Source organism: Equus asinus, chromosome 9, assembly GCF_041296235.1.
Source record: "Equus asinus isolate D_3611 breed Donkey chromosome 9, EquAss-T2T_v2, whole genome shotgun sequence".
In the NCBI taxonomy this organism is placed as follows: Eukaryota; Metazoa; Chordata; class Mammalia; order Perissodactyla; family Equidae; genus Equus; species Equus asinus.
The window spans coordinates 20990001-21010902 of NC_091798.1; the positions used below are offsets into that span (position 1 = coordinate 20990001).

Below are 20902 nucleotides of genomic sequence, written 5' to 3' on the forward strand. Positions count from 1 at the left end.
ATACTAGGGATAGCCAATTCATAGTTCACTCAAGTCTGACCGCCATGAAATTCTCTGAAGACAGTAAAGTGGGAAAATTTCACATTTCCCTCAAAAGGTAAGAATGTCTTGACATAGCCTTCCTCCCATTTTGGAGCCAAAAACCCTTCCAGATTATCTTGATGACTTCTCCATGCTCACTCTCGTAGCATGGAGGTTTTAGATTGTCAAACTTGGTTTAATCAGCATACATTTTTAACAAAAAGCCCAGGAAAGTAATAATTTGTGACATAATCATTAAGGGAAAAAATAATAAGCCCACAGGAATATCTCTCTTTATGTTTTTCTAATTGAAATGAATTCCCAGGCACAGAGATAGCTAGAGCAGTAACTGCAGGTTTTGAATTGCCCTTCTGCTAAGGATTCAGGCACTTCCCACCCCTGCAAACTACTTCAAACAATAATTGTACCACTTAGTAAGAATACAAAGTAGCCTTTAGCTTTGAAATAAAGAACAGAAACTTCCTAAGTTTGAGGTCCTCTGAATCCCTGAGACTATAGAAATGTGTTCCTATTTAAAATATTTTTACTTTACTATTAAGACACTTGGTTTAGCACAAGAAGGCTAGACAAGGCTTTCTTTCAATTAGAAAGAATATTCCTCACCCCCACCATGCACACTATTTATTACTTTGAGTCTTTTATGTTCTAAGAGTGTGCTCAGTTACATATCTCTAAAGAGTAATTCCCCAGATCACCACAATGAAAGAACCCAGCATCATGAATATGATCAGGTAGCTCTATTTCCCACAAATATTGCTCAGGAACAGTGATTCTCTACTTTTTGGTTGGTCACGGATCCCTTTAGAAAAAAAACCTTCACAAAATTTCAAGATTTCAAGGAGTTGCTTCACTACCTTAAGCCTTGCCATTGATCCCAAACTTAAAATGCATCCCGGAGCTTGTGAAGAGATGTCTAAAATATGATCAGAATGTGCAGCCTTGTTCTTATACACAAAAAAATCTTATAGGATGGACTTGCTGAGAAACAATTGTGGAGGGAGAAAAGGGACTGTCCCAAACTGTCTTGTCATCACAATTAGAGAGAATGAGTGCCTGTGATCCAGTGTAGGAGGCTGAACAGGGAAGAGCTGGAATTCTTAGAATTACGGATGAGTAAGGGATGTATTCAACACTGAGTAACTCCTGCTAATTGAAAACCCAGTGTTCTCAGACTACCTTTGCAGAAGAAAGTGACCTTCAGCAGGACAGGAGCTAAAATTGAATCTGAGGAAGTTATACGAACTGTTCAATGAGTTTTTAAAGGAAACTGTCCTATAAATATTGATTGATAATGATGTTCTGCAATTGCCTTTCTAGGTTCCTATCCCAGGTTGTCCCTCAGCTTTAAGCTTAAGAGAAACATTGGTTACTTTATCCTGCAAACATACATGCCTTCCATTCTGATCACTATCCTCTCCTGGGTCTCCTTCTGGATTAACTATGATGCTTCAGCTGCAAGAGTGGCATTAGGTAGGCGATTTGCTAACTGCTTGTGGAGTTTGATTCTGTGTGTGTGTGTGTGTGTGTGTGTGTGCGCGCGCATGTGTGCTTGTGCATGCATTTTCCTTACCCTGGAATTTGTGATGTGTGTTGAGATGGGACTGTACACATTATAAGAATATGGCTGTGAGACTTGGCTGATCTGATTCAGCATTAAATCCATTAAACCTCTTTCACGTTGAAATTAGTTAACTATATAGCTGTTGGTAATGAGATTAGTCCCATCAGTTTGATATTTGTATTATCGAAGCCTAGTTCATGGAATATTGCTTGATAATTGTTCAGTTTGTATCTGTGCTTCCTTACCTGGGAAGAGCTCCCTTCCATATTGCTTTTTCTGACCAAGAAACAGGGAAATGTAGTATGTAACTAATAGCTAAGGGGAAAGAATTCTATAGTCGTATTAGTATTTTGGAGTGGCATGGTGGAAGGCAGGAGACAAAAAGTAAGTATGTCGGGAAATCATTGGTGGCATCACTCATCTTATGCTTGATTTTTTTCTTTTATAACACCAGAGGAAGAGAATAATTATATTGCGTGAACGTTTTTTTGAGGAAGATTGGCCCTGAGCTAACATCTGTTGCCAACCTTCCTCTTTTTGCTTGAGGAAGATTGTCACTGAGCTAACACCTGTGCCAGTCTTCCTCCACTTTGTATGTGGGATGCTGCCACAGTATGGCTTGATAAGTCATGCTAGGTCTGTGCCTGGGATCCAAACCTGAGAACCCTGGGCTGCCTAAGCTGAATGCACAAACTTAACCACTATGCCACTGGGCCAGCCCCCATGAATGTTTTTGTATTACTAACTTCCCATATAGTAAATTACAACCTTTTACACAATTTTAATATTTTGAGTTCTGACTAATCCCTTTAAAATGTTGAACTGTTAACTCCTCCACCATGAGATCTCAATGCCCTGTTACGTCCCTAGAGAAGTCATTCATTTAACAAATATTTGTTGAACACCTACTATGTGCTAAACATAAGAGGTACTGGAGATAAAGCAGTGCCCTTCTGGAAGTTATAGTCTAGCAGGAAAAGATAGATTAAAAATTTATTTCACACCTAACGCACAAATTATATGATATGGGAAATCTATAGAGGAAAATAATCAAATTAAGGGGGGCTGGGAATGTCAGGGGGTACGGTTTAGAATAATCAGGGTAGACTTCATTCAGAAGTTGTCAATGGAACAAAGACTTGAAGAAAATGAAGAGCCATATGGATATCTGGATGAGAATATTCCAGCTTGCTGCAAAGGCCCTGAGGTAGCAATGTGCCAAGCATGTCAGCTGGCCAGTGAGACGAATGCAGAGTGAGTTCAGGGGTTGAGATAATGTTGGGGAGAGGAGGCTAAAAGATTGTGAAGCAGTTCAGGGGCCATACTAAAGGCTTTTGCTTTTATTCTGAGTGAAATTAGAGAGTCATTGGGCGAAGAAGTGACCTGATTTGATATCAGATTTAAAGGGATCACTTTGGCTGCTGTGTTGAACTGAGATTGCGGTAGTTCAAGGATGGAAGGGAGAAATAATGCCCTCCTGGACTGAGTCAAATCTCCTCTGATATATTCTCTTAAAATATTGTAAAACTCCCCATTGTAGACCAACTGCAGTTATAATTTATATTTATTGGGTTTGTGATGTCCTTTTGCCTCATGGTATTGAAAGATATATTGGAAAAAGGTCCACAGCTAATGATGCTTCCATTATATCTGTAGTGTTTCATCCAGAGAATGGTGTTCCATAAATGTTTGCTGAATAAAATAATAAGTGGAATTTGTAATTATTCTATTATTCCAAAGTGAAATCTGTTATTAATTTTGTGCTATTCAGGAATAACAAATAAATTGTTGATTTTTTTAAAAGAAATTTTTAAAATATCTTTTTATGTGAGCAATTTATTACTCTCTAAGAAATACCTTAAAATGAGATTTAGATAAAGAGTAAAATCAGCATTGTCAGTTTTATAATATACATGTTGTACAGGATAATCTACCATTGAAATAATGAAGAGAAAAACAAAATTGGAAAATGTTTCAAAATGACTAATGTTATAGAAAAGATGTGAAAACTGTAAGACACCTAGATCTAAAGTAACAAGAGGGTTTTTCTAGCCATGTTCAGAATCAGATGCTCAAATTTATTTTTTTCCGTAGTCATTTTACCAGCATGTAGAAAAACAAGGGAAAAATTATGATCTGAGAGAGAGAAAACTGAGTCAGAAAACTTCTGTTTCCAAAAAATCATAGAAATGAAACTTCACTTTTGGGATGTGCTATTGGGTAGAGTTTGAGGGCACAGGTTTCCTAGTCAGAGATCCACGTTCAAACGTTGACTCTCCAGTTCCCATATGTGTGATCTTGACTCTGAGCTCTAGTTTCACATCACTCTTTTGCTGCAAAGCTGGACCATATCATACTTGGGACTCTGGACTCCCAGTGCTTTTGCCAGCATATCTCTGTCCATTCCCCCATTTACAGCCTTGAGGGAAACCGCTGCCCCTCTTGGAGATGCCCACTCAGCTGGACAAAAGGTTATGACCTGACCCAGTGTGACATTTCCCATAAAGAATCTTGTAAAACTTTTATATTATTTATCTGTGTTTTACATGCCTAGTTGCCCAAGCCAGAAACAATGAGGGCTAGACACCTGCTTCTCTGTTACCCTCTCCTCCAATTTCCAAATTTGTATAATCATTTGTCTGTATCATCTGTATAATACATTCATTGATTTCAATGCTGTTGTGATTATTTTATTTCCTCTTCATTACTTGGATTATTCTGAAAAACTCTTAACTGGTATTCTTTATTCCTGTCTTGTATGTTTCTCTTCTGTCCTCCATATTGCTACCAGGGTGATTATCTAAACACAATTTGTCCCTATGCCTCCCTGCTTGAAGTTGGTCAGTGGCTCCACATTGCCTTCAGTTTTAAGTTCAAACTCCCCATTAGGCTCTCTATATATGGCTCTCCATTAGACTGCCCTTACTTAATCTTCCCTCTCCTCACCATCCTCCCCATGATATGCAATAAGGTATCCACACTGACTTTCTTGAAATTCTTTTGATAGGCTGTGTACTTTCACTCCCTGCCCAAAACAACTCTTTATAAAAGCTCTCTCCACCACCAACGCCATCAGGTCTACCATCACTTCTACCTCCAGGCCTTGGTTGCCTGAGTAACTGTCACTCATTCTTCAGGACTCAGCTCCAAAGTCTCCATTTCCTGATCTCTTGCCTACCAGATCCCAAAGCTGAACTAGCATCTTCAAATTCTCAACTCTCACCCTACACACATCGTACCATAGCATTTAATTCATATATGTAGCCCCCCACTGGCTATATAACTATACATTTTTATATTTTTATATATAATTAAAGGAAATTGTTCCCAAATGATTAGTGTTTACTGTAAATTAATGTTTTATGCATATCTCCAGGGCCTGTTACAAAGCTGATATAAGTAAGTGCCCAGTAAATATTTTGTGGTATATATGAATGAGTAAAAGAGTACAATTAACCTTTCTAGCTATGATGAAAGCAGCAAGGAAATAGGAACATTATTACTCTAACTCTCTTATTTTTTTCAGGAATTACAACTGTGCTTACAATGACCACAATCAATACCCACCTCCGGGAGACTCTCCCTAAAATCCCCTATGTGAAGGCCATTGACATGTACCTGATGGGGTGCTTTGTCTTTGTTTTCATGGCCCTTCTGGAATATGCTTTGGTCAACTACATCTTCTTTGGGAGGGGACCCCAACGCCAAAAGAAAGCAGCTGAGAAGGCTGCTAGCGCCAACAACGAGAAGATGCGCCTGGATGTCAACAAGGTAAATTCAGAGGGCAAGCCCTCCTTGCTTACTAAACTCATAGAAGAATGCCAGCAATATAGATTAATGCCCTTGTTTAACAAATGAGGAAACCAAGGCCCAGGGAAAAGAGTGGGTAATTTCCCCCAAATCACAAAGATAATTAGTAATGGAGGCACATTTACAGCCCAAACTCATGACACAACTTTTGCATGCACTTTACCTGAACACTAGCATTGCCCATAGTCATCTGAAAACCACCTTTGTGACCTTTTCCATATATGAGGATAATGTGTACCTATTATTTACTTTATATTGATTTAAATTTACTTACTTTATTTAAATGTATTTAAAAGGGAAATTTCATATCCTTTAAATCAATATTACTTACTGGAAGATAAGCTTAACAATAAATAAGTACAAATGGAACTATGTTATTAAATTCTAGGTTATACTAGATGAGGGCTCTGGACCTGGGCTCTGAATTCTCTTTGATTTAACAGGGAGATAAGTAAGTACAGAGATTTATTGCTCCAGCAACAAACTCATACTTTCTCCTTGAAGTCATCAGAACAATAGAAAGAGAAGTGGAGGGGAAAAAACAATAATTTTCTCCTCCAGTGACAGAGACTTACTTAATGCCTTGCATATGTTCCACTTAAAACCACTGAAGCATTTGACTACAGGAGGTCACCATCTTGCTTAACTCAGGCATAGTCAAAGAACAATTCCCACACAGTTGTAAACCCCATTTATTCTTTAAGTAAACAGTTCTCAACTTTGGGTGCCCAATTGAATGACTGGGAGAGCATTAAAAATGACAGAAGCCTGAGTTCCTTCCTGAGAAATTCTGATTTGATTGTCCTGGGATATGCCTGGGCATCATAATTTTTAAAAATTCTCCAAATATTATTCCAATTTGCAGCCAAGATTTAGAATCTCTCTTTTGAGGCTTTTGACAGCAACCCCGATGGATCCAATCCTCTTTACTCCCAAAAGATGACTTCACTTGGCTTCCTGTTATAGAACTTTCTGCACTAAACAGAATATTTATATATATATTCTTCCATAGTGCAAATTTAAACCCTTAAAAATAGACAAAGAAAACAAGGTCTTACTTTAATATTTTCATAAATCGTATTTACAAAGTAGAACATAATGTTGGGTTTGATAAATAGTTCGCAGTGATGGAAATAGGAAAGAATTAATACTTTTAAACCATCTGGAATTATTAGCCATACCAATAATTATTTAATTGACATTCTCGTAGTTCTAACTTTAACTTCAAGGTTAGCACACCATAAATAATCTTTACCATTGAGTTTTGTTTCGAGTAAACCCAGTGAAAGCTTCTGACTCACTAAGGTTTTCCACCTGTCCATAGGTCTGATATTTGGATTTTGGGCTATTTTCTAATCAAAGGCACTCTTTTCCCAGGAGATAGTATTCATAATGATGCAAATTTTAAGTATAGCCCTTGAAAGCCAATGAACCACAGGTCTAGGAAATTATCAATGTCTTTCTAATGCCAGAGGTTTCACTTATTAGAGTCTGTCAATAGATTCCAAATTAGCATTATGGTTCTCTTGGGCTGTAAAGTGAGAGAATGCCTTTTAAACCCATTTTATGATTTTCCTGATATAGTAGACTTAGCAAAGAAAAGAAAATGAGTAAATAAATAAGACTATCTCACAGGACTGCAGTTTGAAATGAGTCTAAATCAATTGCCTAATGGAAAGCTGATTTAATAAGATAACATCCAATCTCTTTTCACTTTCATCTACCCTATTTTTTCATACCAATTTGAATTTAAATGATAAATTTACGACCCAGAGAGTGGCAGTTTGATAGCATACTGAACTTGGAGAGCTTCAGATGGTTTTAAATCCAAGGTACTGAGATGGAGGTAGAGAATGGGTCACTGGGCAGATACCCCATAGTGGTGAAAAGCCCATCCTCTTGGCTGAAGTTGGACCCACAATTCAGAGCATAGAATATGAGAGAACGAAAAAAGATACCAGAGTCCTTCTAGTGCAGTGGTTCTCAAAACACAGGCAATTTTGCCTCTGTGAGGATCTTTGGCAGGGTCTGTAGATATTTTGGGTTGTCAAAACTGGGAGGAGGGGGTTACTACTGGTATCTAGTGGGTAGAGGCCAGGGATGCTGCTAAACACCCTACAGTGCATCGAACAGCCTCCCCATAACAAAGAATTATCCAAACCAAAATTTCCATATTGCTGAGGTTAAAAAATCTTACTCTACTCCAATCTTCTGGTTTCAAACATGAGAAACTGAGGCCCAGAAAAATACAAGATGCTTGCCCTAATCTTAAAACTCTTCAACACAAGTGGTTTCTCCACTTCTTTGATCGGCATGCATAACATCAAGACATCAGGAGCTGTGATTTAGCACAAAGGTTCTGAACAAATATTTTGGAGTCAGTCATGTTCAATATTAACCCTCCATTTAATACTTGTGTGACAATAGGCAAAATAAATAAATAAATAAATAAATCAGCTTCTCTGACTCTTCACTTTCCTCATCTGTAAAATGGGATTAATTCCTCTCTCATAGGTAATAAAAAGACTATTTGTGATAATGTGTAGAGAGGATAATGTAGTCCCCAGTACATGGTAAGCAGCCAGTAAGTGGTAAATATTAATAAAATATTAAAATATTATAAATAATAACCATTATTACTTTTTTAAATAAAGTTTAGTCTCCAGACCTATTGGCAATGCTTGCTTGTGTGTTTTACATGCTCTAGCATGTAGGATGCAATCCCATCCCTAAAAGAGAGTATTATCTACAGAGAAATGTCTCTCTGTCGGAAGTTTTAAAGTCAAAGCAAGGGAATAATTTTTCAACAGGTACTAGCTATAAAAAATAGCAAACCAATTCCAAACTTTATCAATTATCTCTTAGGCTAGAACACTAACAGCCATCTTGATTAGATTAAAACAAGAAAGGTGCCAACCCCCAACTCCCATGGTTTCCTTTTAATGCAGCGTGAAAGGTTAGAGGAGATTCACTTAGGGCTCTGATTGCACAATGCTTTCTTTTATGTCAGCATCATGAATAATGCTAATCTATTTCTTATTGAGAATGTCCCTTCTTTTCAACTGCAATTCTGAAGTTATTTTTTTTTCCAAAGATGGGCCACATATAATCAACTAAGTATTGTAGGCTGCTCTGGAAAAATCGGTCACTAGGAGAATTGACGTTTTCTGCTTCTGTTGATGAATTATAGAGACGGAACCAGCACGTCAGATCATCTAAAGTGATTTTTACACTTTGTCTTTTGGGCTCTGTCGTGAGGCTACAGAGGGATGAAAATGGGAAGCCTAACTGAGTGGGACCCCACTGTTGCTTCAAGGGCATACTTCCACATTTTTCCCCATCTCTTCTCTGTGTTAGTTTCCTGTAATTTCTTATCTTAACAAGAGTATCCACAGCTTTTAAATGAATTTTTATCCTGTCATTTAATTGATGTAAAAACTAGGGCTCTTAAGTAAAGTGAAATATCCAAAGTTGCATAGCAAAGTTAATAAAGTTTCTGAGATGATCTACGCCTTCCAGTCCTTATTCGGTGTACATGCCGCTGTACTAGCAAGCGAAAAAACTAAATTAAATTAAATTAAAAACTGATTCCACATTAGTCATATATTCAGTTCAGTTGACTTCACCTGAAAAACTCCACCTATCTACACAAGAGAGTCCATGACTGACAAGCAGTGTCACTTTCACAGTGGTCAAATTAAGTTGTAAAATATTAAGATTTTTTAAATAAACCTCAAACCGACAAGAGGTCTACTGAATATTGTTTTCCTAAGTGTCTTCAAAAAAATATGATCTCTATCCTAGTGTTAGGTGAGCCCTTCCTATTATCCCTTGCATTCTTCTATTTGTGTGTGTCTGTGTGTTTCCTTATAGAATTTGCTTTTGATTAATTTCACCCACTTTTCTTACTCATGCCTTTAGTTTTTCAGCTCTCCTTTTTTTCTTTTAAGGTTTCTGTAGTTTCCTTGTTTATTTTTCAATAACTAAATAGTAACATATTTGAGAATTTAGTTACGCCTACATTTTCACCACCTTGGTTCTTGCATATCTGAAATGTTTTCATTATCTGTACCGTATTGAGAGACCCACAACCACCAGTTTTCCAAAGAAAGTTGCACCACAAAGATCTCCATTTGGGGGCATTCTTTGTTCTGCTTTCATTTGTATTGTGAGTCTCTGTGTTGTCTTTATCCATTGTGCCTAATTTTTTATTATGCACAACCACTAAGATCACTTAAATCTATTATTTTTAGCACGTGGAATTCACTTTTTTTTAAGGATACATTAAAAAGATACAACTAATTAGAAGTCCTACTCTCTGTTAGCATTGGTCTTTCTAAAGACCAGTAGCATTTACTTACCTACATCCAGTTTGCTTTAACCACCAATCCTGACCTAGTGGCATCAGTCGACTTAATTAGCACATTTTCTACTTTGTCTTCCAGATTTTTTATAAAGATATTAAACAAAATGGGACCCAATATCGATCCTTGTGGGACCCAACTGGAAACCTCTCCCCAACTAGACGGACTACCAATTACGATTTCTCTCTGTATACGGTTAGATAGCCAGTTTTTAATCCATTTATTTGTATTTCTGTTGGAGCCAATTTGTTTAGCTGTTCCCTTTAAAATAATGTGTTGGGTCTTGGCAGATAACCTATGGATTTGTGTCCACAGAGTCTGGGGATATGTTGAATGTTTTCATGAGACTCTAATGGGGTTCTTCTGGGTTTGTTTTTTGCTATAGTGATGATGAACCTAAGCTTTAGCATTCCATTCAGTTGTTATTGTTGTGCTAGAGAAAGAAACTAATTGGCTCATATTTTGAGATTCCTTCTCATTTGTATTGAGAATATAGAGTGTTATTATATACTCTGGCATTTCTTAGATTTCTTGTTGTATTTCTTTTGATTAGTGGAATAGGTGAAGAATATACATTTCTTCTACTGGTTGGTTCAGAATTCAGGAACCTATATTTTCTGTCCTAGATTATTAATTTGTGTCTAAGAATGTTCTGTTTGCATCAAGTCCTTGTTGCTTTATTATTATTCTGCAAATAAGCTTTATCTTGGCAGGCCCAGCACTATTATAATGATAGATAAGAGGCAATAATTGAGATTGTTCCTTATCAAAACTCTTCACTTAAGTGAACTCCAAAGAAAGCTTATTTTTGTCTAATACTTAAAGTTTAGTTTCTGAATCCTCATGTGTTTTCAGTTCTTAATTTCAATTCTTAATATGAATTGTCATTCATATTGCCCTCCAAATTGGAGGACCAGGAGGAAGAGATGATAATTGTCACCATTCCACCTTATCATCCATTACTTGTCCACCTCGAGTTTCTTTGTTTGTTTGCTTGTTTTCTCTTTCTTGGTGAGGCAGTAAATGACACTGAGTGCTTGCGAACCTTTCCTATGAGGACTTGATGCCAGAAGAGCTGTCATTATTACATCTTCTAAGTATTATGGTCTTCCTTAATTTTCTTGCTCTGACCCCAAATTCCTTGGTATCTCATTGATATTGCCTTTGGGGTGGGGGAACAGGTATAATTAACATAGTAAATCGCTACTTTGTTTTGGTATTTTAAGTACTTTTTAACTTCCTTACTTGGGTCTTATATCCTGGCGGAGTCTGGTAACCGGTATTCGGTATTCGGTAGATTTCAGAAGAGATGTTTGAGACTCTGTTAATCACTCTTTTAGTCCTAATCCCCTGAACATCTAACCCCTACTGTGTCTGTTCTCTCAGGCTATCTCATTGTGGTGGTGCTGCTGTTCTTGTTTTCAATTCTAGCTACCTTGTTGAAATTGAATAGAATGATTTGATTGGGGTGTATTCTGGGTAGAATGCTAATCATTTAGGAGAAAACACATTTGATAGTTGGAGTTTGGATTTATGATGCAAACGGTTAGAGAATATTGTATTTTTTCAAAACCAAAACAAAAATATGCTGCATAATTGGTCTAATGAATGGGTAAAGTTACATGAAAATTCAGGAAAGTCCTCAGATTATGATATTTTAAAGGAAATTTGGTTCTTTGGTTCATTAAATTTTTCAGTTGATGGCTTGAAAGAGTTAATGAGACTCTCTGATACCATGATTTAGACCCTCATTTGTCAAGGACTTTTCTCTGTTTCATAAAAGTTTATGTTAAAGAGAATGTTCAAGGATTTACACTGAAATATGAATCTTAATGTCTTCTGCTTTTATGCTTTGCTTTGTTGAGTATGTCTTTATTCTGTCCTTTGAATTCTCTTCTAAGTTCATTTTAGAGTATGAAATAAGGACTGATATTCAAAAATTTGAATAACGAGCTGTTAAACCCGTAACCTGTGAAAACAGCGAGATGTATATGACAATTTCTAGAGGCAGTAGAGTTTGCTGGGAAGATGCTGTTGCTTTTAGAACCAGACTGAACTGAGTTCACGTTTAGGCAGGGCCTTTTATCAGCTGTGTGACATTGGGCATGTTTAACCCTTTCACCTTCAAGTTCCTCAACTGAAACTGAAACACTAATTTCGGCCTCATGTTGCTGCTGACAGGATTAAATGAGATAATTATTAAAGGTATTATTATTAAATAATTAAAGATAATTATTAAACAGTACCTTATACAGACAAAGAGCACTCAATAAATAGTTCCTGTTATGCTGGAGATGGTAGCAGAGAGTCTGTATCTTTCTTAGTTTTTCTTTTTTTTAGCTCTTTACTATTTTTATGATTATAAAACTGAATCGATCATTCTTTGAAAAAAAAGGCAAATGAGAACCACCTGTACCCCATGCCCAGATATAATCACTGTTAACACTGCCTTTTATTCACATTTAGTGACATACTTTTATATAAATAATTTTGCTCTACTAGCGTGTATACTGCTATTTCCCACATGCCTTTTTGTATCTTTAAATATATATCTTTTCTAATAGCTGCAAGGTATTTTGCTGAATGTAGGTACCGTCATTTATGTAACAAGAACCTATTGTTAGATATTTGCGTTGCTTCTAAGTGGTTCTCCATGATAAAGAACTCTAAAATAAGCATCCCATTGCTGACATGTTTGTGCACCATTGGTTCCTGATATATTTATTAAAATGGAATTTCTGGGTCTGAAAGTATGCACCTTTAAAATGGTGATCATATTGCTAAATTGTTCCCTACAAAAGTTCTGCTAGAGTTTACATACCTACTGGCACCATATGAAAGCATGGTCGTACACACACACACACGCACACACACAACTATCACTCAGCCTTTGAAATGACGAAGAAACAGAAAGCTGATGTCTAACTATGTTCAACTGTGAGAAGCGTTCAAGAAGTAGAGATAGAAGATCCCCAAACCCACGTGCAATTTTTCTCCTCTCCATCCAACGGCACAGAGAGTAAAACAGCAGTAGAAAAGCAAAACAAAAACAATCGATGCCCAACTCAAACTGAAGCTCTACAGAGAGGGAGAGATGCATAAGCGGGGCCAATATTAGTGAAAGCAGAATCCAGAGAAATCTACTCAAGCTATGTTTCAGGAAATGGGAAAACCCTGTAGAAAACTTCACATCAGGATGAAGCATCTTAACCAAGAAAGAGCATAGCAACTGTGCAGAAAAACTACCAAATGACTCTGTGTCTTTCTCTCTCATTTGGTAAACAGAGGAACTCAGGATGCAAAAGACAGACAATGGCTCTTTTATTGACAATGAAAAAGAAATACTTTAGGATCAATTAAAACTTTTTATAAAAAAAGCTTTTTTCTCACCACAAATTGGAACAGGATATGAAACGAAAGATCAAGGATGAGATGATAAACAAGAGGCCAAGAGGTGATTAAAAAGGCAAAAAGGAAGGTAAAGCAATCTTTGTAGAAACTAATAACTGAATCTAAAACAGTAAGAAAGAGAATAAGTGTGGCAATAAATCAAGGCTGTAACAAAAAGTTCCAGCTGTAGAAAATCATGCCAAATGCAGAGGAAAAGAGATGTCAAGGGGCCGGACCCGTGGCCAAGTGGTTAGTTCATGCGCTCTGCTTCAGCAGCCCAGGGTTTCGCTGGTTTGGATCCTGGGCACGGACATGGCACCACTCCTCAGGCCATGCTGAGGTGGCATCCCACATAGCACAACCAGAGGCACTCACAACTAGAGTATACAACTACGTGCTGGGGGCCTTTGGGGAGAAGAAAAAAAAGATTGGCAACAGTTGTTAGCTCAGGTGCCAATGTTTAAGAAAAAAAGAGATCTCAACATAAAAACCACTTAAAGAAAACATAATAAATTTATAGGACAAGTACAGTGGATTGAACGTGCAGAACCATGGTGCTAGTGAGGTACAGAATGGAGAAAAAGGGAATGGAAAAAATATTTAAATCTGATGTCAATAGGTAATTATAATAATGATAATGATAAATACTTCTTGAATGCCTTCTATGTACCTGGACACTTTACATATATTATGTCATAACGTAAGTCCTTATTACCCTATGGTGTAGTAATTATAATTTTATAGATAGGAACTGAGACACAGGGAGCATAATTAACCTGTTTAAATTTAGACAGCTAAGAAATGGTTGAACAGAATGTATGACTAGAGGCCACACTCTTAACTTCTATACTGAATATTTATACATACCTATGATGAAATTAATCAGTCGGCCAAAATGATGTACTGGGTTCCAAGATAAAAATTATACAGTCTCATCACCACACTATTATATCCTTCTGAAATTACTAAACCTCCAGTCAGAAAAAGTGAATGACTTACAAGGAAGAGAAAAAGAAAAAGTTCTCAAACTACTCCAAATCAACATAAAATTTTATAAGACAATGGCAAAATGTTACCAGATTCTGAGGGGGAGAAAATATAGCCTAAAAATATTATTATTAATATATAAAAACAAAAGAAAGATTATCCTCAATATGCAAGGTCTTAGGGAATATAGCATCCATAAGTCCTTATTATTATTATTATTTTAAATAGCTTGATGGAAAAATCTAGCTCCCACCAAAAGGTAGTCAAAGTGAGGAACTTAAGAATAGAAAATGCCAGTATTCTAGCATTTAAAACTTAAGATACCATGTCGAACTAAAGCTATATGACCCCAGAAATTAAAGTTACAGAATAAAAGATAATTGAAATATTTTAAAAAACTAGATACTGAAGGTACATAAAAAGAATAAATTAGGATGGGTATTGTTGAGAAGGGAGAAAGTGTTTGTTTTCTAATACACAGCAAGGACTCAATATTTACTCTTTGATTTTTAAAGTTTATAAATCAAAAAATTGAAGATTAAGGTTATGTTTAAAATTAGCATACATAACTACTATGATAGTGTTTCTCAAAGGGTCTACCATAGACTGCCTATATTAGGGTCATCTGGGATGCTTGCTTAAAAAGTAAATTCCACCTGAGACACTATAAGTTGAAAGCTTTAGTGGGAAAGCTGAAGAGTCTGTCAGATCTTTCAGGTGTACACTAAACCATGAAAATCTGAGGATCATTATGGTAGAATAATCAAAAACTGACAATTCGTCTTATAAAAACTTTTGATAAGAAGGAAATAAAGTAAAGAAAGATGTAAATTATGTAGCTAAAGCTAAACATCAGAAATAAGGATGAGGACAACTTAAAAACAAATTTAGAGCAGAAATTAAGATGATAAAATTAAGAGCGAGCTTATGTTAACTGTTATAGCTAGAGCATATATTAATTCATCTATCAAAAGAATAAGATTCTCAGATCGAATCAAGCAACTAAACCCAAGAAAGTGTTATTTATTAGGAATACTTCAAAAGTAAAGGTATTGGAAAATATTCTAAGTCAAGTGACAGGCAGCAACAAAGGAGGAAAATATAAACCTGAAGAAAATTGAGGATTGAATATTATTACTGTATAAGGATGAATTGAAGGTAATAAATATTGATAGATATTTTTAATAATTGTAATCAAACATAAAGATATAGTCATTGATTAATAATCCATGTGTAATTCATGAAATTAAAATTGAAATAGCATTCAAGTAAATTAAAATTATAATAAATAAAAAGGGGAAATGACAGAAATATTACCTTAGAAGTATACTTAATAAAGTTTATTAGTTGTGTACACTCATTTTTATACAACTCATGTCAAATATACAATAAAAATTAATTTGAAGAACATTTAGAAAATAATAGCAATTTAAAATACTACATAATTAATCCTAAATGCTGTGGTTAAAATAGTTAACAGTGGGAAAGTTGTAGCTTCAAATACATTTCTAGCAAGTCATTTTAAAAAGTGAATTAAATGTACAAATCAAACTAAAAAAAGAGCAACAAAATGTCTCAAAGAAGCAGAAGAAATTAATTAATCAAGATCAATTATAAGTTAACAAATTAGAAAATCAAAACAAAATAATATACAAATAAATCAGTCCTTTTAAAAAAAGGTTAAGTGAAATAGGGAAATAATTGATCAAGGAAAAGCTTAGTAAAGAAGCAAAATGGGAGCCAATGTGAATACACCAAAGAAGAAATTTCGTTTTGGGGTTTTTTTCCTGCTTTTTATCCCCAAAGCCCCCCAGTACATAGTTGTATATTTTAGTTGTGGGTCCTTCTAGTTGTGGCATGTGGGACACCACCTCAGCTCGGCCTGATGAACGGTGCCATGTCCGCGCCCAGGATGTGAACCGCCAAAACCCTGGCCCACTGAAGCCAAGTGCACAAACTTAACCACTCTGCCATGGGGCTGGACCCCAAGGAGAAATTTCTTAAAAACATAGTAATTCTGTAGAAAGGTAAAATTAAAATAAAGTTATGCAAAGATCCTAGAAAATGTGGATCAAATACATGACATCCTTGGAAAATGTAAATTAGCAAAACAGAACCTAGGAGAAAGAGAAAACAAAAACAGATCAATTACCAAAGATAAAACTAAGAAAACTTAGGGAAAAATGTTAACTCCCACTCCCAAGTGCATCTGGCCTAGAAGGTTTCAACAATAAATCCTGTCAGCATTAAAAAGCAAATACCTCCAGTGGTATTTAACTCTTGCAGATCCTAACAGAAAGAAGAAAATGCTTCCAAATGATTTAGAAAGTAGCATAACATAAATAAAGTGCCACAACTATATCTAAAAAAACCAAAAGTACATGAAGGAAACATGGATCCACTTCACGAATGAATGCCAGTGGGGGAAAAAATCCCCAAATAAGCTCATCCAGTTGAATCCAGAGAATACTGAAAGCAAACTACAACATAACCACAGGGTGTCATTTCAAAATAAACGTATAATATTATTTACTATCTTAATAAGTGGAAAAAGTGAAAAGTTTTTCATTCTGTCAGTAGACACCAAAAGATATTCAAAGATATCTATTGAATTCGGTATTCATTCTTGGTTACAAATTTAACATCCTTTAGGAGACTGGGAAATGATGGATATTTCCTTGCTGTAGATTTCTCAATTTCTCTTTTTCTAGCTAACCAAAAGTTCTATCTCTTACCTCTTGTCTTAGGGCGGAACAATAAAGGCAGGAACAAGAAATGGATGCTCACCATCACCACTATTATTTAACTTTTTCAAAATTGTAAGCCAGTGAAATTATATGAGAGAAAATAGGAGTGTTGGAAAGGAAGGAAAATAATTTCACTCTTAGGAAAAGAATTATTACTTTATTCAAGCAAATTCCAAGGGAATTAACTGAGAAGAACTTTTAGAAACCATATGACCAGTTAGGGAAGTTTCCATAGCTTTTCTGTGTAAAGAATATATATAAATAATAATAAAAATATACTGTAATGGAAGGGAAGGAAAGAACCCTTTTATCAATAATCAGTTTTTAATGAGAGAAAACTTTGTCTTTTTTAAAAACTCATTTTTTTAAGGATAACATTTTAGAGGAATCAGTTCTTTCTAAATTATTCTGAATTTAGTGTAATCCCATTGAATAACCAATGGGCTTCATTTTGGGTTTGTTTCTTTAGTGTTTTTTTTTTTTTTAGAAATTTGACACGGTAATTCTAAAGTTTATTTGAAAGAAAGAATATATACGAAGAATCAGGAAAATGAAAAAATAAGAAGAAAAGAATAACTCTGCCAGAAGTTTAAATGAATTTTAAAACCACGGTGATTAATGCAGTATAGCACTGAATTAGTGCTCTCTGAATAAAGAGAATAGAAATTGGCTTAGAAACATAATAAAATTAAGTTCTTAATGAAAGTATTGTTTCATATCATTGGTAACATGTGAATTATTTAATAAACAGCAGTAAGCGACTGCATGACCATTAAGACTATTTAAATGTAGTACCATATATGTAAGCCACTCCTCCCTCCAGATTAAATTCTAGATATATCAAAGATCTAAATTGTTTTTTAAAAAAGAGGAAAAAAATACATAAAAGGCAGAAAATCATGTGTAAATTTTTCAATAAGCATGTATTAGGTAAAGCAAGTCAGAAAATCCAGACTCCAGCAAGGAGTAATAATATATTTGCCCTTGTAAAAATATTTCATCTCTTTATTTTCTCTCTTACCATTCTTATCAGGTAAACCTTTTCTTTCTAAAATGAACATAAATTTCTTTGTCTTCTCTTTAATTACATTTTTTAAAGCACATGGTTATTTTAATTTACATAATATTAAAAACAGAAGTAAAAACCATCTGAATCCTACATTTTTCCCGAGAAAAAACCATCAAGAATACTTTTGTAATCATTTTTCATGCATCTACTTCATCTCTTTATGATTCTATAGGAACAGATCCTCTTTTTCCCTTTCCCTTTAGCAGTATTGATTATTGATTGCTCTTCGCAATTTATAATGAGTATAATCTTATTTTAACTTGTATTTCTCACATTTCTTAAACAATGGAGTAACTTTTCATATATTTATGTGCTGTTTGCTTTGGCTTCCCTGTGAATAGCCTGTGGTTATTCTTATCCATTTTTCTTTGTTTTCAGTTCTAAGTATCATAAATATATTAACCATCTATTAGTTATGTTCATTGCAGTTATTTTTCCCAAGCTCTCATTCATGCCATAACAAGCTTTTAATTTTTATATTGTCTAATTATTTCTACTTTTGCAATTTCCGTGTTTTCTGGTATAGATAAAAATTCCTCTTGAAACTTTGTTAGGCATATAATCTTCAAAATTTTTCTGAAAGTTTTTTTATACTAATTATCACTTCATGTTTTATAGTTAATCCATCTTGAATAATGTATTACTGTTAGTGCAAGATAATAGTCAACCATATATTTTTCCAGGGCTAAACCAACAGCACAGGCATTATTGCATTTTTATGTTTTTAAATCTGTTTTCCCAGTGGTCACCTTTGGACAGTGGTATGGGATGGTAGGAACACTTCTATTTTTCACCTTATATCTTTCTACAGTGTTTGAACTGTTACAGTGAGTATATATTACTTTCAAAATATAAGAAAATGTGTGAGTGTGTGTATGTCTACATATTCCCACCTGATTTGCCAGTATGATCCTATGATCCTTTTATCATACTCTTTCTCTTGCACACACACACACACTCACCATATCTACCACACCCATGCACACACACACCACACACAAACACAACTCCCACTTTTCCCAATGCTTCATATATCAGCTAACTACAATAACCCAAGATAAGGTACATATATTTGTACATATACAAATAGCACATGTTCATTTCTAGTAATTATTGCTTATATTATATTCCAATAATTATTGCTGTCAGAAAGAAAAAAGGAAGGAAGGGAGGGATGGAGGATAGGAGGAAAGGATGAAAGGAGGGAAGAAGAGAGAGAGAAAAGGAAAGAATGGTCTGGACTGAACAGTACCTGCTCTACCCTGGGAGCAGTGAAGCCTCGCTCATGCTGTCCAGCTTTCTTGTCAATGTTGTCACCAGATTCAAGATTTCAGTGACACAGTTAGACCGAGAGATCTCTAATATTTTTGCCAAGCTTGGACATACCTATAGCAACAGTGCTCCTGGCTCCCTGCAGATATAGTTCCCCATGAAAATAAAATTAATTTTGTAACTCAGGGCAGTAGACTGAAGCTCGGAAGACTTGGGACTCAAGTTTCAACTCTGACCCTTAAGCCATATTTGTAACATCGGAGAAATCGATCTGTCTTGTAGAATAAGGATGCCATCTCCACAATCTCATCCACCTTAAAAATCGTATAGTTCTAGAATATTTACTGAGCCTTTCTGCCTGAGATTCATTAGTCCCATAGCCTCCTTTCAATTCAACCTATTATCCTTCATTTCTACCACAAGCAATTGCTTATTAATTTAAAATTTACAAACACTTGCACAGAGCATATATCCTCCTCTGTGGTTAAAAACAATTTTCTTTAACAAGTTTCCTTTTGGAAAAATGTGAAAAGAGTCTGTACAGAGAAATATTATAAAATAATTTTCTGGGTTAAGAACGACTAAAAGTACTTTGGACCCAACTCCTGTTCTAAAAATGACTCATCTGAAAAGATATAGTTCTTACACTGGATAAATTAGGAGAGAAATTAAATAGCAAGCTGTAAAGTAAATAGTGAATAACCAAGCAGGCAGGTCCTTTAGGTTATAATTATTTGTGCTGTGGTGTAGCACTTATACTTTTTCAGTTTGCTTCCCGTGATACCTCATTCATCATCTCAAAAATCACCAGATACATAGAGGGTAGACGTAATTCTCATTTTATAGATGAGACAATGGAACAGACACCTGGGAAGGCATCAATGAAGCACATTCCCAGGACCAAAGCCCCTTGAAGCTTCCTGCCATGTTCTTTTCCACTGCGTGGTCAGTTTCTCTGTGGATCCCTTCTGATTCCGTGAATCTGGTCATCTCCTGTCCCGCAAGGAGGCGAAAACTTACTATGACTCACTTCCCTCCAATAAGGGTTTTTTCCTAGAATGAGAATCACAACCAAGGAGTTAAATTTTGAAAACATATTTGTTCTGTCAGAATACCCAGGTCACTAAATAAAACTTAAAGCAGCAGAAAAAGTTTATATGTAACACTTGGTGGGTTTTTCAAAGCAGGTAGGAATACTTTGTCTCTTTGGGTGCTCATTTCCATTCTAGAATTGGAAATACGGCACTACTAACATACGCTACCATGTTATTAAATCAGTACTGGAAGTCAAACCCACTTTGTAGTAGATTATCAAGATAGTCTTTCAGGAAAAAGGAGCACTAGTTTTCAATTTTAAGACAAAGATTCACCTTTTAAAACTCCTGAAGTTGGGGCCGGCCCAGCGGCGCAGCAGTTAAGTGTCACGTTTTGCTTAGGCAGCCTGGGGTTTGCCGGCTCGGATCCTAGGTGCAGACATGGCACCACTTGGCACGCTGTGGTAGGCGTCCCACATATAAAGTAGAGGAAGATGGGCACGGATGTTAGCTCAGGGCCAGTCTTCCTCAGCAAAAAGAGGAGGATTGGCAGCAGATGTTAGCTCAGGGCTAATCTTCCTCGAAAAAAATAAATAAAAAAAATAAAACTCCTGAAGTTACTGTGA

The 20902-nt window shown here is 35.6% G+C and overlaps 1 protein-coding gene across 3 annotated transcripts in view; it reads left to right on the forward strand.

The window, feature by feature from the left end:
• The window catches only part of GABRB2 (gamma-aminobutyric acid type A receptor subunit beta2), a 249935-nt gene that overhangs the window by 203211 nt on the left and 25822 nt on the right, over positions 1-20902 (forward strand). For 2 of the 3 annotated variants that reach the window (XM_014842749.3, XM_070517117.1), the window contains exons 8-10: positions 1360-1512; positions 5130-5374; positions 9859-9972. In XM_014842749.3, the coding sequence (XP_014698235.1) occupies positions 1360-1512; positions 5130-5374; positions 9859-9972 (512 nt within the window). The remainder of the gene's footprint in view (positions 1-1359; positions 1513-5129; positions 5375-9858; positions 9973-20902) is intronic. The other variant, XM_044777706.2, reaches the window with a different exon arrangement.